General features: G+C 36.9%; 1 protein-coding gene across 1 annotated transcript; it reads right to left on the bottom strand.

Moving 5' to 3' along the window:
- Positions 1-4,196: 4,196 nt before the first annotated feature.
- Positions 4,197-9,023, bottom strand: LOC129922711 (uncharacterized). The gene is made up of 3 exons (XM_056009647.1): positions 8,901-9,023; positions 8,004-8,177; positions 4,197-7,511 (listed from the first exon to the last, which is right to left on the bottom strand). Exons 1-3 carry the CDS (start codon positions 9,021-9,023, stop codon positions 4,197-4,199), a joined length of 3,612 nt encoding a protein of 1,203 aa, XP_055865622.1.
- Positions 9,024-17,160: the final 8,137 nt, after the last annotated feature.

Below are 17,160 nucleotides of genomic sequence, written 5' to 3' on the forward strand. Positions count from 1 at the left end.
TCTGCAGTTCCTAGGAATGTTAAGGGCCTTGAAGGTGTCTGTGAGGTCAGTTGTTATTACCCCCTCGGTTGATATAACAATGGGGTATATTGTTATTATTATTATTATTGTTATTATTATTGTATAACACCTCTATAATGCAAATGCTTCAATATATCCTCCAGCCAAATCTCTTTTGTCAGCATGTCAATAAAGTCTCTTGGATAAGTTTTTGTAATGCCTTTGGGAGTCCATCAAACAAAACTGAGCTGGAAAGGAATCTCAAATTAAACAAGCAAAATACAAGACAATTCCTTTAAAAAAAAAGCTGATATGAATTGTAATTTTATTCTTTAGTTTGGATCAGTCATGTAATTAAATTTGTAACATATCTAGACTAACAATAATAAATCAATGCGATTAGAAATATTTTTACCAATTCTTTTTTTCATGCTTTTTCTTCTTCTTCCTGTTACTGTTCCTTGAAGGAAGGTGTTTGCGAGACCTGAGGACCTTGTGATGTGGCCATAAAGTTTGCATTTACATTTTTTTGACAGTGTTATGCTTTTAGCTTTCTCAATCGGCTATGATCCTATCATTTGTCTGGACCAGTTGGAAAGGGGTAGGGAAGGAGAAAGAAAGTGGTATCTGGGTGATCGCTTTTTAAATGTATTTATATACAAAAAGTGAGCGACCCGAATAACAGTAAGCACTGTGCCAGGGAGCTGCTTACGAAAACAGGTTTCATAGTTATTTATTGTGAGATTTACAACTTTTCTTTCTAAAAACAATAAAAGGCACTAATTCAACTTTTACCACCTTATAAGTCAATGACAATTTATCTCCCTTGTTCGAGATACCAAACCAAATAATTAATTACCAATAGTTAATTAACTAATTGGGTAAATGTATTTATTGATTCTCGTGTTCGCATGTAAAAGAAATAATTGTGCAAAACTTCAGCTTGATCCCAGATTGTGTGTGAAAGAAATATACTTTGTACCAGACAGAGTGAGTGGATAAAAGCTTTGTCAAGATTCTAGTCTATATGGGGTTTGAACCCCAGTCCCATTTGTTATGGTATTCTAGTTCCGATATGTCATGTGATAGTTACTTCAACCAAAAGAGTAGGTGGATAGAGGGATGAAATGATTTCCTGACCAGAAACGCGGAATCAAAAGTTTATTCTTAACACTACTAACTGGACCACGTCCTCTGACGCTATGAGCGCAATATGTGCCTGTTATTTTACGTTAGGTCAAGTGATACCTGTAGATGAGTTATATATCAGTTTCAAAAACCTCGTCATCTGATGACCTCTCAATGGGTCTGTTTAATCTGCTTGAGCATTTCTCCTCCTGAAAAAGAGACGTTACCAAAAGTTAGAGACTTAGTGCATTTCGTTCATGTCAATCAAACTTTTTTAATCTGTTGGTCCTCTTTTGTCTTATGCTCATATTAAACCTGGTCAGAATTCAAGGCACACTGCGAGGTCTACCTTAATGAAGCTTTAGAGTACAGACGCCGGGCAAACGGTTAAAATGAGGGCGCCGTTTGAATTACAAGTGGCTTAGAGAAATGTATAAATGAATCATATTCATTCACAAGAACCCCACTCTCATACACACACGCACACACCCTCTCCCTCATACATACACAGACACCTAATCGCACTTGATTCCCTTCGCTGGGGTAAACAAACAATCTGTATTCTGCGTGATGTTTGGAATACCGGGCGCTTATTTCAAGGCATAAATAATTCGCTTTTAGACAGTTCAGAGCGATAGGCAAAAGGAGAAATAAATAAGCGTTTGAAATAACGTACGTACTTAAAAAGACATTTGTCTCGTAAAACAAAATATAATTAAAACTTCTAGAAGGAACAATAGCTCACGACATCTGCATAGTTCTGATGAGTTGATGAAATAACATTAAGTACAAAAGATTTAAAAGGACCATGTGTAAACATCCTGCTAACAGTAATATCAAATGTATCTTTATCTGTTTATATAAGAGGAAAAATCCCAGGCTCACTGAATCATTCTATTCTTAGTTGTTTTTTTAATCGGCTGCGAGTCAAAGGTCAAAGGTAAGTGCGTGTATAAGATAGAAATATGAAATGATGGAAAGAAGTGTTTAGTTTGCGCCTGTTTCATGGGCGAGCAATGTAAGGGGGGGGGGTGTTATTCTTAAGGGCTCATAGAATTCACGGCCAAAAATTGTGTGGTGGGTAGAGACGTTACACTGTAGGACTCCATATATATATATATACATACATATATGGAGGCGCGGTGGCTTAGCGCTTGACTTCCAAACCGTTGTCCGAGGTTCGAATCCTGGTTAAGTCTGGGATTTTTAATTTTGGGGTCTTCGGGCGCCTCTGAGTCCTCTAATGGATACCTGACGTTAGTAGTGGAAAAGTAAAGGCGGTTGGTCGTTATGCTGGCCACATGACACCCTGGTCAACCGTAGGCCACAGAAACAGATGACATTTACATCATCTGACTTATAGACCACAAGGTCTGAAAGGGGATTTTTACTTTTATATATACATATATAAGAATACATATATCGTATATTTGTACGGTAAATATTTTGCCTTATTAGGTGCGGCCTCTTACGGCATTGTGTCTCAGTTCATTGCCACTATTTCCACTACCTTCCTGCTCTACTTCAGATCTCTGCTTACGCTTCAAATATTTATCCATAATCAAACAGTCAGATGGGCGTGAGAAAAACAAACACGAATAATAATTACTTAATAATTACTAAGAAATTGTACAACATTACTAACCAGACTGATGTCGGTGTGTCGTGGAATCTTAGGGTTGTCGGTTGGAAACTTTGAAACGAGGCTTGACCTACTTCTTTGAATGACGTAATAAAACAGACAAATTGAAGGAACGGCGGAGATTGGTTTATAAAATATGTAAATTTGATATGTGCAAAATATAATTGTATTGCTTAGCTGTTATTTATCGTTGTTTTGCCAAACTGCGTCAACAATAGTCATAGAATTAGGTCAGACACTCTCACGACCGCTGTGGTACAGAGATGGAGAATAGAAGATTTTCCCCCTTCGGCCTCGCTCTAGTCCCGAGAGTTTTGGGATACTATCCAAGGATAATAGAGATGTAACATATTTACATTTGCTTGGATCTCTCTCTTACAGAACCAATTGTGATGATCACACTTGCCGGGGATTATATTATCAAACTTGACAATTCAATGAAATGAAGAAAGAAACATCTCTCTGTATTTTCTTCAAACTTCTTTAATAACTTCTTCAACTTTCACATCAAATTAACTTCTTAATTCAATAACAACTTGACACTTCATAAATAAAACTTAAAGATACATAAAACTTCACTTAGTATAACTTCAACTTCAACTACTAAAACTTTACTTAATGGACCCGCTAATATCACAAAACTTATTACTAATCGAGGACTGAGCGAGGACCCCGTCTAACTGACTTTCCCTCAATTTATACCTTCCTTAATCGTACATTCCAGAATCATGGAAACTTCTCCCCTAATTATTTTAATAACTTTGACCTTCTAGAAGCTGACGTGTGCTATTTTTTTCTTTAACCCCTTTCTTTGATTGGATACCTAAAATTAACTTGTTTACGCTGGACACTTGCACTGGTTTGAACTCGAGCTTCTAGAAACTGGTCGAAATAGGTCACAGACTCGACTCGTGACATTACCCCCTTGCCTTTTTAGCATTTTGTATGCAATATAAAATGCGTAAAATAACAATATAACATATGCCTAAAACATTGATAAAATTGCATATAAAAGCAAGTAGTATAGCATATGCCTAAAACACTGGTATAATTGCTCTATTGAATGTACAAAACTCATAACTAAAAAATAAAAAAAAATGTTTCATTATGTTAACATATTAATTTAAACAAAATTCAAAATGTTGTACACATTCAGCATATATAATTAATTATAATATACATCTTAGTTCTATACATTTATTATTAATAATTGATATATTAATATGAACATTTCCCAACTAAAAGATGTCAAAGTAATAAAACTTAACAAAATGGAATAATACATGATATCTCCTCTGTTACTTGAGTTGATAGAGTATCTGAATATTAAAATAACTACAAACACATGGAATAAAAAATGATTAAATTTGTTTTTCTAACATAAAACAAAATATAGTTAAACAATAAACAATATATTGTATAGTATCTAAATACATCTGGACAAAGTATCAGCAAAAACATTCAATTTTCCTGGAACAGTCTTTACATCAAACTGATAGTCCATTAACTGCAAACTCCATCGTGTCAGACGACTGTTTGACATTTTTTTAGAGTTGAGAAATGCCAGTGGTGCATGATCTGTCTGTAAAGTAAAAGGTGCTCCCAACAGGTATTTGCTAAATTTTGAAATGGCCCAGACAATCGCCAGGCACTCTCGCTCTATGGTCGAGTATCTGGTCTCTGCTGAAGATAGTTTTCTGTTTATAAAAAATACAGGATGTAGAATGCCTTCATATTCTTGCATTAGACATGCTCCTATTGCCGATGAGGAAGCATCTGTAGCAAGATAAAACCGCTTCTTCTTGTCTGGTAATTTCAAAATGGATTCTTGTGCAAAAGCATACTTAATTTTCTTTATGGTCTCTTCTAATTCTGGTGACCATGGAATCGTGTTAGATTGTCCTTTCTTCGTAAGGTTAGTAAGAAGTGTTGTCAGTGATGCGTAATTTGGAATAAAGCATCTGTAAAAATTACAAAGTCCTAATATACTTCTAACCTGCTTTTTTGTTTGAGGTATTTTAATGTCCAAAATTCGTTTAATAATATCGTCCTGTGTTTTCAGTGAATTGTTTCCAACTTTATAACCTAAAAATGTAACTTCTGATTTTGCTAATTCAACTTTGCTTGGTTTTACAGTAAATCCATTGTCTTTCAATTGTTGGAAGATTTCTTTGAGTCCTTTAATATGATCTTCCCATGTATTATGAAACACACATATGTCGTCAATATAGGACACTGTGTCTTTTCGTTGTCCGAACATCCTATGAATTGCTCGGTTAAAAGTACTGCTAGCATTTACTAAACCGAATGGCATGTAATTATATTGAAAAAGGCCAAAGGCTGTAGTAAAAGCAGTGTATTGTTTTGAATCCTGTGTCATAGGTATTTGATAATATCCTCTTGTCAAATCGAGTTTCGTAAAATAGTTAGCTCCAGAAAACTGTGACATTAAATCCTCTGGATTAGGCATTGGATATGAATCAAGGCATGTTATTTTATTTAACTGTCGAAAGTCTACACACATTCTTGGCGATGATGACTGTGAACGTTTTACAAGCACTATTGGAGCAGCATAAGGTGAATTCGAGTGTTCAATTATGCCTTGTTCTAAAAGATCATTGATTTCTTTCTGAAGGAAGTCTCTATAATGAATAGGTAGTGGATATGGACGTGATTTGGTACGTTTGTCACTTGTCAATTTGATTTCATGATTTATAATGGTTGTTTTACCGGGAACATCTGTAAATATATCAGCATACTCTTGGAGTAGATTCATTATATCTTTTTTTCTCTGTGATGATAAATTGTCCAGTTTGACAGCATGCCAGGTTTCAGTCTGTCTAGAAGTTGTAGTTGGCACTACTAATTCATCCATATCCTCCTCTTTTTCTTCTGGAATAATCGCTAAGCATGAAATATGTTTTTCAAGTTCATCGTCTTCTTCTTCTGTATCAGTAGCTTCGTTGTATTTCTGTAGCATGTTGATATGAAACACTTTGTTTCTGTTATTGATATTTATTTCATAATCTACATCTGTGACTTTTCTTAAAATAGTAAATGGACCCTGCCATTTAATAAAGAACTTATGTTTCTTATCAGGTAATAATAATTTAACTTTGTCGCCTGGTTCAAAGTACCGAAGTTTTCTATGTTCATTTATTCTTCTATGACTTGCAGCATTAGCTTTGGCTGTTGCTTCCTTAGCTATTTCACATGCATTTATTACTGTATTTCTTGTATTGAGAACATGCTGAAATGCAGTTTTCTTATCTGATGCATCATGGTTTGACTTTAGTATTGATTCTTTGAAGGTAGTTATAGGACCTCTTGGATTAGCTCCATATAACATTTCAAAAGGAGAAAATCCTGTGGTGTCTTGGATACTTTCTCTATAAGCAAATAATGCAGCTGGTAAAAGAAGATCCCAATTCTGCGGATTATCATTTGCTATTTTTGATATAATTTGTTTCAATGTTTTGTTAAACCGTTCACAAAGCCCGTTGCTTTGAGGATGGTATGGTGTCGTAAACTTCATCTTGATGTTGTACATCTCCATAAATGTCTTAGTTATATCTGCTGTAAACTGACTACCTCGGTCAGAAAGTATAACTTCAGGTAACCCCGTCCTTGAAAAAATTTCAGATAAAGCTCTGGTAACATCAATTGCTGAAATATTGACTAACGGAATAGCTTCTGGCCATCTAGTACATGTGTCTACTAAAGTTAAAATATATTTGTGATTTCTGCTGGATTCAATTGGCATTGGACCAATTAAGTCAACTGCTACTTTTTGAAATGGTTTCTCAGTCAATTCCATTGTCTGCAATGGCGCTTGTATTTTGTTACCTTTTGGACTTTTCATTTGACAAATATGACATGTACTAATGTGCTTCTTTACATCTTTAGTAATACCTGGCCAGTAAAAATCTTGAAGTATTCTTTTCTTGGTCTTGGTAACTCCCATATGTCCAGCAAACGGTACATCGTGGCTTGTATTAATAATGGTCTTTCTGTATACTTTTGGAACTATAATTTGCTCAACAGTTTTATTTTTGTATTGACTGTTCTTCATAAGTAGTCCTTCTTTAAAATAAGGATCATTATTTTCTTGTGGATTGATGTTCGATTGAGCCTTTTTAAACATTTTAAATAATGTTTCATCATTTTTCTGTTCAACTTTAAATTCCTCGCTATGAAATTGTTCAAGTTCATTTGTCTGTAGATGCGAATGGTTTGCCTTCTTATCATTTTTATTTTCTTGAACAACTTTATCAGAATTCTTGTGTTCAATATGTTCAGTTTCAAGTCTTTCCTTTTCTTTTTGCATTGACCTTGTGACTACTACATTGCATTCTTGACCCATTTTTATTGTATTGTTCCATTCAATAAGATCTTGTGTAGTACAGTCACGCACTCCCTGTATATTACCAACTATGAGATCAACAGGTAGATTTTGAGCTACTAAAGCTTCTACATGTCCACTGAAAAATGGAGTCGTAATATGTATCAAAGCTTCTGGTAATTTACTTACAGTGCCGTTGAAAGCAGTGGCTTCGATTTCATTGCCTGTATATTGATTTGATCTCACAAAATTTGCACGTATAACAACTGAAGTGCTACCTGTGTCTCGTAACACCTGTACTCTTTGAGAACCGACTAATCCAGGATAAAACTGAAGTCCTTGTGATTTAGTGATAACAGTCATTGTTGAGTGATGTGCCTTTGAGTTTTTGGTAAAAACCTGTTTCTTATTTCCATATGTTGAATTTTTAACATTTAATGATCTGTTTTGCGAATATACTTGGTCACTAGATCTGTCACTGATACTAGTATGTTTCTTTCTGCAATCCTTTGCTAAATGTCCTTTCATGTGACAAAAACTGCACTCTATGACCTTCACTCTACATTGTGAGGCGAAATGACCTCTAGTATTGCATTTATAACATATTAAAGTTTTGTCGGTCTGAAAAGATGGCAATGGTCTGTTATCTCTTGAAAAGCAAATAAAGTTTTCATCGGTTGCTGATCTAATTTGCTTACTTGGATAGGCAGTTTTATATTGACGTATTATTGTTGTTAGAGTCTGTAGATCTTTAGGATTTCTCTCGATTATGAACGATTGTATATCTTCTGCATATGCGTGAGTAATGGTATCAATCAATATGTGGTCTCTTAATGCTTCATACGTTCTATCAATATTGGCTAAAGATATCCACCTATCAAACCACATTACCATATCAGAGACAAACAACTGTGGATCATCTTCCTGCCTTGGTCTTTCGAAAAAAAATTTCTTGCGATAAGCATTTTGCGTAGCTCCAAACTGTCTTAGTAAAGCTTCTTTTATTTCTGCATAAGTACGCTGTTCATGAGATGGTATTTGTGCACATACATCTAATGCTTTACCCTGTAATAAAATCAAGAGATGGTGTGCATATTGGTCTTCTGGTAAGCCTGATGCTTTCGCTAACTCCTCAAACCTCATCAAATACGAATCTATATTATCTTTATTTTCTTGAAAAGGTAATATTTTAGATAAAGGTTTATACTTGTCAAAAGCATTGCTAGTAGGTAAAGTCGGTTGAACCTCTGTTTTTTCTTTTTTAAATTTTAACTCCTGTTCCTGAAGTTGAAGTCTGAGTTTTTCCACTTCTAATCTTTTGTCTTCTGCCTCTCTGTCCTCCCGTCGTTTCCTTTCTTCTGCCTCTCTGTCCTCTTTACGTTTCTTTTCTTCTGCCTCTCTTTCCTCTTGTCTTAATTTTTCTTCTCTTAAAATTCTTTGTTTTTCTTCCTCTTTTTCTTCTTGTCTTCTTTTTTCTTCTCTTTCAAATTTTCTTTCTTCTGCCTCTCTTTCTTCTTTACGTTTTCTTTCTTCTGCCTCTCTTTCTTCTTGTCTTCTTTTTTCTTCTCTTTCAAGTTTTCTTTCTTCTGCCTCTCTTTCTTCTTTACGTTTTCTTTCTTCTGCCTCTCTTTCTTCTTTACGTTTTCTTTCTTCTTCCTCTCTTTCTTCTTTACGTTTCTTCTCTTCTTCCTCTCTTTCTTCTTTACGTTTCTTCTCTTCTTCCTCTCTTTCTTCTTTACGTTTCTTCTCTTCTTCCTCTCTTTCTTCTTTACGTTTCTTCTCTTCTACCTCACGTTTCCTCTCATCTTCTTTAATTTGTTTTTCACACCATTCCCACTGATGTTCTTGTGGAATACCAATGTCCTTGGCTAATTTTAAATATAATTTAAATGAGTCTGCTTGAGACGCCATAGTATTAAATTAACGATATCAGAAATGTAGGTGTTTAAATGTTCTGCCAACACTCTCATCAAGCAGAATCTAGCCAGCGAACCAGCGACTACGTAGGACAGGTAAAAAGTGAAAGAGGGCTGACCTATTTAAATATCGATCGGTGATTCCTTGTGAGGAATGCGAGTGGTCAGTATTTGTAAACAAACTAGTGTACAACTAGCTTTAGTAACGTTGCATTCACAGCTTAGTAGATAAAGCTTTCACAGCTTAGTAGATATAGCTTTCACAGCTTAGTAGATATAGCTTTCACAGCTTAGTAAATATAGCTTTCACAGCTTAGTAAATATAGCTTTCACAGCTTAGTAAATATAGCTTTCACAGCTTAGTAAATATAGCTCAGCCAGCTATGTAAATATAAAATATAAGGTACTGACCTTAAAACAGATGATCTGTCTTGCAGGACGTCCTCGAGATCTTTGTCAAATATTATGTAAGCTGTTGACTGGAAGTTTCAATCATAAAATACTTTTCGTAGCAATGAATGTACGTCTTGTTGAAGTTTTCTGAAAGAGGCTTTTCTTGTAATGCTTAGTTGAGGCTTTGTCGTTAAGAGAGGCTATGATTTATTTGTTAGAGGCTTTTCCTTTTAAATTCGTAGTACTTGCTAGTATGTACCGACTTTATTCTTTGAAAATGCAGTATGTGATGCTTGTCTTCGTTGGTGCCTTTATTTATAGATGCCTTTTTTATGTCAGGAGGTGCCAATATATGTGATGATCACATATGCCGGGGATTATATTATCAAACTTGACAATTCAATGAAATGAAGAAAGAAACATCTCTCTGTATTTTCTTCAAACTTCTTTAATAACTTCTTCAACTTTCACATCAAATTAACTTCTTAATTCAATAACAACTTGACACTTCATAAATAAAACTTAAAGATACATAAAACTTCACTTAGTATAACTTCAACTTCAACTACTAAAACTTTACTTAATGGACCCGCTAATATCACAAAACTTATTACTAATCGAGGACTGAGCGAGGACCCCGTCTAACTGACTTTCCCTCAATTTATACCTTCCTTAATCGTACATTCCAGAATCATGGAAACTTCTCCCCTAATTATTTTAATAACTTTGACCTTCTAGAAGCTGACGTGTGCTATTTTTTTCTTTAACCCCTTTCTTTGATTGGATACCTAAAATTAACTTGTTTACGCTGGACACTTGCACTGGTTTGAACTCGAGCTTCTAGAAACTGGTCGAAATAGGTCACAGACTCGACTCGTGACACCAATAATCTAACAGACTGGCGGAATGGGCTTCCGTTTGTCTAGAATTTCAAGAGTCCTAGAGCTAGACTCAACTCTTAAGACAATTACAGATTCGGTCAAAGATGTGGACCATATCCATCCAGCGTCCTGAAACTTTTGCGAACAGTACATAACGAGACCACGGTGACTGGATTCCATTGGATTCAGATTTTTTTTATAATTCCTATTATCCGCAAATTCTAAGTGGGAAGAAACAAAAAGGAACCTAAGTGGATACGTAACTCTAAAACGGCTCTAATGATTTTCCTAGAAGTTTGACAGTTTATGTATATCGTAGGGAAAAAATTACTAGATAATTGGCCACCCTGAAAAAATCAGGTTTGACCACTATAGTTTTGAAAAAAAGTATCTTCTAAAATTAAATTTGGTCTGGATGTCTAGACAATCTTCTATCCTGAACACACAGACGTCAACAGGCAGTTTCGCATTTATTCAGGATTAAATAAACAAGGAAAAGAATTTTAAAAAATACATTTTTAAAAAGACAATATTTCCATTATACTACTTTAAAAAAATAAACTATAAATTTCTAGGAAAATCGTTAGAGACGTTTCTGAGATTAGCGTCCAGGTTCATCTGCCCACTCACTGACCACCCTGTTTCCAGGTTCATCTGCCCACTCACTGACCACCCTGTTTCCAGGTTCCATGAAGTTGTTGGAATAAATAGACGTTTAGCCACACTCAAACGTTATTACTAAGAATTGTATATACTCTGAGTATATTTATACATTCGCTAAACCAGGGTGGGGGAGGGGTTTCGGGGGGGGGAGGTAAAAATGTTTTTTTATCTAACATTCATGAATTATTGAATGCAAATCAAAAGGTTATCAGCTTTATAAAGGAGAAATGGTCTTAAAAAACTATTGATGCTAACAACCTTTGATTAGTATAGATCTATGAAAGCCCAGTTTGAAAATGGCTGAGCCTCAGTGGTCACAGCAACTGGCAAGCGAAACAAAAAAAAATGATAGCCAAAAAGTGCTGGCTGAAGTTTAACTTTGGATAAGAATTTAAGAATTGCAATATTAGGGATTGGCACACTAAGAGTCAGTCACAGTAATCTGCTCTTTGTTTAGGCTTTCAGTCTTAATATCCTGTTTACCTCCTGTAAGCAAGGCAATTCAGTAAGGGAGATAAAGAATATAAAGCGAAATGAAGAAATGGGGTGGCGAAACAATGAAAAGAACTATTGAGACTAAATGAACAGCGCTACGGACGCCATATTCAGAGATCAGTGTTTCCAACTAAATAATATAAATTAATTTGTGCAACTGCTACAGAGATAAATGTGAATCTACAGTGCGGAGAATTTCAAATGCCTATTTTTGGTTTATAAAAAATTCTTTGGTTATCAATATTTCTGTACACAGGATACGCCAAAAAGTTTGTTTATTTATGAATTTGTGTCAAGTACTAAATAGATGTCAGTGATTTTTTACTTGTATTTTTCAATAGAACTGAAATTGTCAAGGGTGTTACAAATATGCGTGGATGTTTCGTTTCAGTAGAAGATATTGGTTCCTTCTTGTCTATTCTAGAAGCTCATTTTTAATAGTTGCAAACAAAGGGGCGCGGTGGCTGAGGGGTTAAGCGCTTGGCTACCGAGCCTGGGGTCATGGGTTTGAATAAGTGAAGACTGTGATTTTGAATTTTGGGACGTTTAGGGCGCCTCTGAGTCTACCCAACTCTAATGATTAAAGGTGGTTGGTCGTTGTGCTGACCTAATGACACCCTGCTCTTTAACCGTCGGCTAAAGAAAGAGATGGCCTTAATGTCATGCCCCATATGCCAGTTTGGATTTGCGTATTGCTCTATAATTCGATGCAGTTCTCTAAAATCTTTATTGTTACATTTTCAAACAAAAGGCAAAACACACCACGTCATAATTGTAGCAGAAACTTTAAAAAATGTCAGCATGCTATTTGAAAAAAATTGTCCCAGATTCTTGACGGGATCCCGCCCCCCCCCTATCTCCCAAAACTAAACAAAAAAAAAGTCTGTCTAAAAACTCCTGTCACAGGCGTATGTCTGACGTGAACAGGAAATATTGTTAGTCCTAACGTCTCTTTTTTAGAGCAACAGAATTCATGGGCGTAGCCAGTAGGTGGGAGGATCAGGGGTTAGGTTTTGCTCTATATTGGTTTTACTACCCAATAAAAGTCGCTGGGATCCATTTATAAAGTATATCTACGAGAAGAAAAACATTTAAAAATACTTTAAAAAAAAAAGCTTATCTTAAGATTGTTCACCAGCAAAACTCAAAAGGCAGGCTCCCTAAAAGCAGACGACGAGTACGGTCGCTTGATGACGTAGAGACAGATCTTCAGCAGTCCAGGCATGGAGACGTAAAGCCCAGGATTGATCAGAACGGAGAGATGTGCTAAAGCAGGCCAGGCCCCTCCAGAGCTGTAGCGCCACTGGGATGGATGGATATATAATGCATCAATTAGTTTGAATCAGACATGTAATTAAATGTGTAATTCAAACCGAATAATAAGAATAAATATGTGCGACATTTTCTTTACGACTTGAATTCGAACTCAAGGCTCAAGACTCCACAAGAGAGCTAATCCAACTTATACCACATTTGTCAAGTACAATTTGTTTCCCCTGTTCGATACCAAAGAAAAAAATAGATTATCAATAGTTAATTAATTAATTAGTTTTTGTTTATTATTGATTCTTGTTTTGTCGGGTACAAGACAACATTGAGCAGAATTTCAAATTGATCCGTGATTGTATAAAAATGACTAAAAAAAAGGAAAGCTACAGTTACCACGTGAGCCTAACAATAGGGGCCTCTTCCCCAAAATTAATGTTTCAATTAATCTGTTTCCTACCACCACTTTTGACTGGGGTTTGAGAGGGGTGGGGAGAGGGCTTTGCATTGATGTTTTGTGCCTCTTCGTGGGGCTGGTTATTTCACCTTGAGCTTGTGTCGGCTGCCTTGACTTTTTTTTTCTTCTGCCTTCGCTGTTTTCTTGACTTCACAGTGGGTCAACACTATGATCTGATTCCGTCTCCCGGGGGGAGAGGGTCTTATTGAAGGCGATCAGAGACTCTTAGAGCAAGCCACTGAAACGTACCTTTATTCAGTGATAAACATATTTTATTGTTAGAAGTATAGCAGAACTGATAAAGCTTTCCGCCAGCCTCGAACGCCGTGTACTGCTTTTCATCATCCCTGATAGGTATCTGGTGGTAAGCGCTTTTGAGGTCAAATGTACTGTACATTGAGTATTTAGATATTTCCTGCACCAGTTCATCAACTTTTGGCACGGGATACGCGTCGAGGTAAGTGAATCGATTGATGGTTGGGCTATAGTCGATAACCATTCTCTTTTTGTGCCTTTCATTCGTTGTTACAATTATCTGGGCTCGCCACGGGGACGTGGAAGGCTCAATAATTTTGTCAGATAGAAGTCTCTTGATTTCAGTTTGAATGAATTTGGAGTCAGGCATAGAATATTTTCTAGATTTAGTGGCTATGGGATGGCAGTTAGGGGCCAGATTAGCGAAGAGGCGAGGGGCTTCAACTCGTGCAGCTTTCAGCGTACAGACCTGGAGAGTGCTTCGTTTTCCTTCAAATGGGATCATCAGTTTTTCGTGCTGGCTGATGAAATCTAGCCCTAAGATAACATCAGATACTAGTCCATCTAGTAGTGAGAGCTTAACACTTTCATATTGTTCATCTTTGTACTTTATTTTAGCGAAAATATGGCCGTGAGTAGTGCGAGAAAGATGTGTAGAGGCCATGTAGATTCTGTTTCTGGACGTTTCTAATTTCCATTTGTACCTTTTAGCAATTGAAGAAGATATATAGCTTTCACTGCTCCCCGTATCTACGAGAGCCTTCAATGGTACTCCATTGACGAGTATTGAAATAGTAGATTTAGTAAGACCGGACGCTGGTGTCGATGCCCAGGAAGATCCAACGGTTGTAGTCCGAGACGTCTCATCATCTGCTTTCACTATGGCTGAGGTTATAGATTTGAGTGTCTGTCTGGTCGATCTACAGACTTTCTGGAAATGGCCCCTCTTACCGCACAGGTTGCATGTAGCGTCACGGGCCGGACATCTAAAGCGTTGATGTGGGCTGTTTCCACAAAAGAAACATCTTTTACTAGTCGCCGCACTCACCTCGTGTTCTACTTTTGTCGTTGGAGAAAGGCTCTCCTCGTCGGCGCTAGCTCCACAGGGAGTTTCAGAGTGGATGTTATACGCCATGGCATGGTTATGGGCATATTCGAGTTGTCTTGCCTCTTCATAGGCGCACTGTAGAGTTAGAGTAGATTTCTCTAAGAGTCGCAGCCTTATGCTGTTTGAAGCCAGTCCAGTAATGAAGGTGTCTCTTACGAAGATATCTCTGTGTTCTTCAGCGGTGACAGCTTTGAAGTCACAGTCTTTGGCCATACTTTTAAGCTTAAGTAGGAAGGAGTCAACGGTTTGTCCGTTCTCTTGTCGACAAAGAGTTATCATGTGCCGTGCAAAAATTTCGCTTTTAGGCTTCACGTAGACATTTTGTAGAACTTTGATTGATTCATCGAACGTGGTACACTCACTTATGTACTGAAATACGCTCGAAGAAACGTAGTTTTCCAGTAATTTCTTTTTGTCAATCTCGCAGTGAGAGACTGAGGAGATGAAATTCTCAAATGTTCTGAGCCAGTGCAGCCACTTCTCGGCAGCCGATGGCGAGCTAGGCTCTATGTCCAGCTCTTTTGGCCTAAATAGACGTTCCATTTGTATTACTACTTTTACTTACAGACTGAGAATAGTGTTGAACGAAAATCCAAAAAAGATACGTGAGGCACATAGATCCATGGAATTGAAAATTTCTAGTTTAATAAATTGTAATAAGAAATAAAGGAACACTGAAGAGTAACCTAAAACAAGGCTTTATTAAACTAGAACGACACATGAACTGACGAAAGAGACTTGGACTGTAGCACACTAGATCAATGTTGTGAACACATTCTCACGACGTTACACAAACATAAACAAATAGTAACTATTTCACCACATTCACCCCGCCTAGAATTAAAATAGCAAGTAGAGTAATATAGTAGGCCAATAGCATAAATAAAAAGAGAATGCCAGTGCATGTAATATAATAGATCAATAAACAGTGTCGAAATATTAATTTCTCTTGTAAACATTAATAAATGGTGATACAAAGAAACCTAAAAACCAGTATCTGTTGTATGACTTATAAACAATTACTAGTTTCTGTTTTAAGTATTAACAAATAGTGTAGTAAGTAAACATGCACGTAAGTAAGTGAAAAGTAAACTCTAGTATCAGTAGCAAGAGATAAACAATGCCAGTTTTGTCCGATGGGGGGAAGGGGATTGCATGTATCGCACTTCCACCTGTTTATATTATATAGATATTCGACTAATTTTGTTCACATACTTTGATTTCTCCATAAAAGTATGATCATCCACCCCCACTCAAAGGGTTTAGATGGCAAGGGCGGTGGAGGTATTTTCTCTTCCCCTTCCAATCGGCCAACGGGTGAACGAAATTATATAAAGACCGGTTAAAATACCAATAACAAGTTTTAATCATATAGATATTTAATTGATTCTCTTAGCAAACTGTGATTTCTACAAATAAATAGGACCGCCCCCCCCACTCGAAAGTTTATGGTGGGGGGGGGGGCGGATTGATGCCATCGCCCCCTCCCGACCCTACCAAATCGGCCAAAATACTAGAAGGGGGGGGGCGAAATAATCTAAAAATAGGTTGAAATATAAATAATTAGTATATATTATTAACATAAGTAATAAATTCGCATACAAATTGTGTGAATTCTATACTATAATTCGTCCGCCCCCCCCCCCTTCGGGGGGGGGGGTCGGCCGAGTGGGGGGGGGCGATCGCCCCTACCGCCCCCCCCCTGGATCCGCCAGTGAAAGCTACACCAGATGCTAAATAGTGCACTGGTGAGATGTATAGGAAATACTTATTTACATTTCACTAGTAAAATCACTAAACTTTGATTGTCGCCCTGCAGGCTTTAGTCTCTTTCAGCTTAGCAGCAAAGTGACGGACGTTTGGATTAAAAGTTGAAAGTAAAATAGATCAAAATAAATTTATGTTCTTTTTACTATTATTATGTCAAGAACTAGGCCACGAAATTACAGACACCATTTTTTTTTCTTTTGTCTTGGAGAAAGGTCACTTACCTTATTTTGAATGAGAAAGCTTTTTTTTTTTAATGAAAACAATTAACTTATTTGACATTGACACCTTGAGTTCTTCCTCACGGATAATCACCAACGCCTCTGTTTTTTTCCTCAAGATCTGATTTTGTAAACTGCTTGAGATAAGATAATTTTATTGGTCCAAACTAAAGGAAATTTTGTTGGACTACATTTGACCACCATGGGCGCCCGCAGGGAGGTGCAGGGGTGCACTTGCACCCCCTTGGATTCTGAGTAGCCAAAGTCTAGCCACTTGTTTGATCTGCAGGGCGACAATCAAAGTTTAGTGATTTTACTAGTGAAATGTAAATAAGTATTTCCTATACATCTCACCAGTGCACTATTTAGCATCTGGTGTAGCTTTCACTGGCGGATCCAGGGGGGGGGCGGTAGGGGCGATCGCCCCCCCCCACTCGGCCGACCCCCCCCCCCGAAGGGGGGGGGGCGGACGAATTATAGTATAGAATTCACACAATTTGTATGCGAATTTATTACTTATGTTAATAATATATACTAATTATTTATATTTCAACCTATTTTTAGATTATTTCGCCCCCCCCTTCTAGTATTTTGGTCGATTTGGTAGGGTCGGGAGGGGGCGATGG

Source organism: Biomphalaria glabrata, chromosome 14, assembly GCF_947242115.1.
Source record: "Biomphalaria glabrata chromosome 14, xgBioGlab47.1, whole genome shotgun sequence".
Classification (NCBI taxonomy): Eukaryota; Metazoa; Mollusca; class Gastropoda; family Planorbidae; genus Biomphalaria; species Biomphalaria glabrata.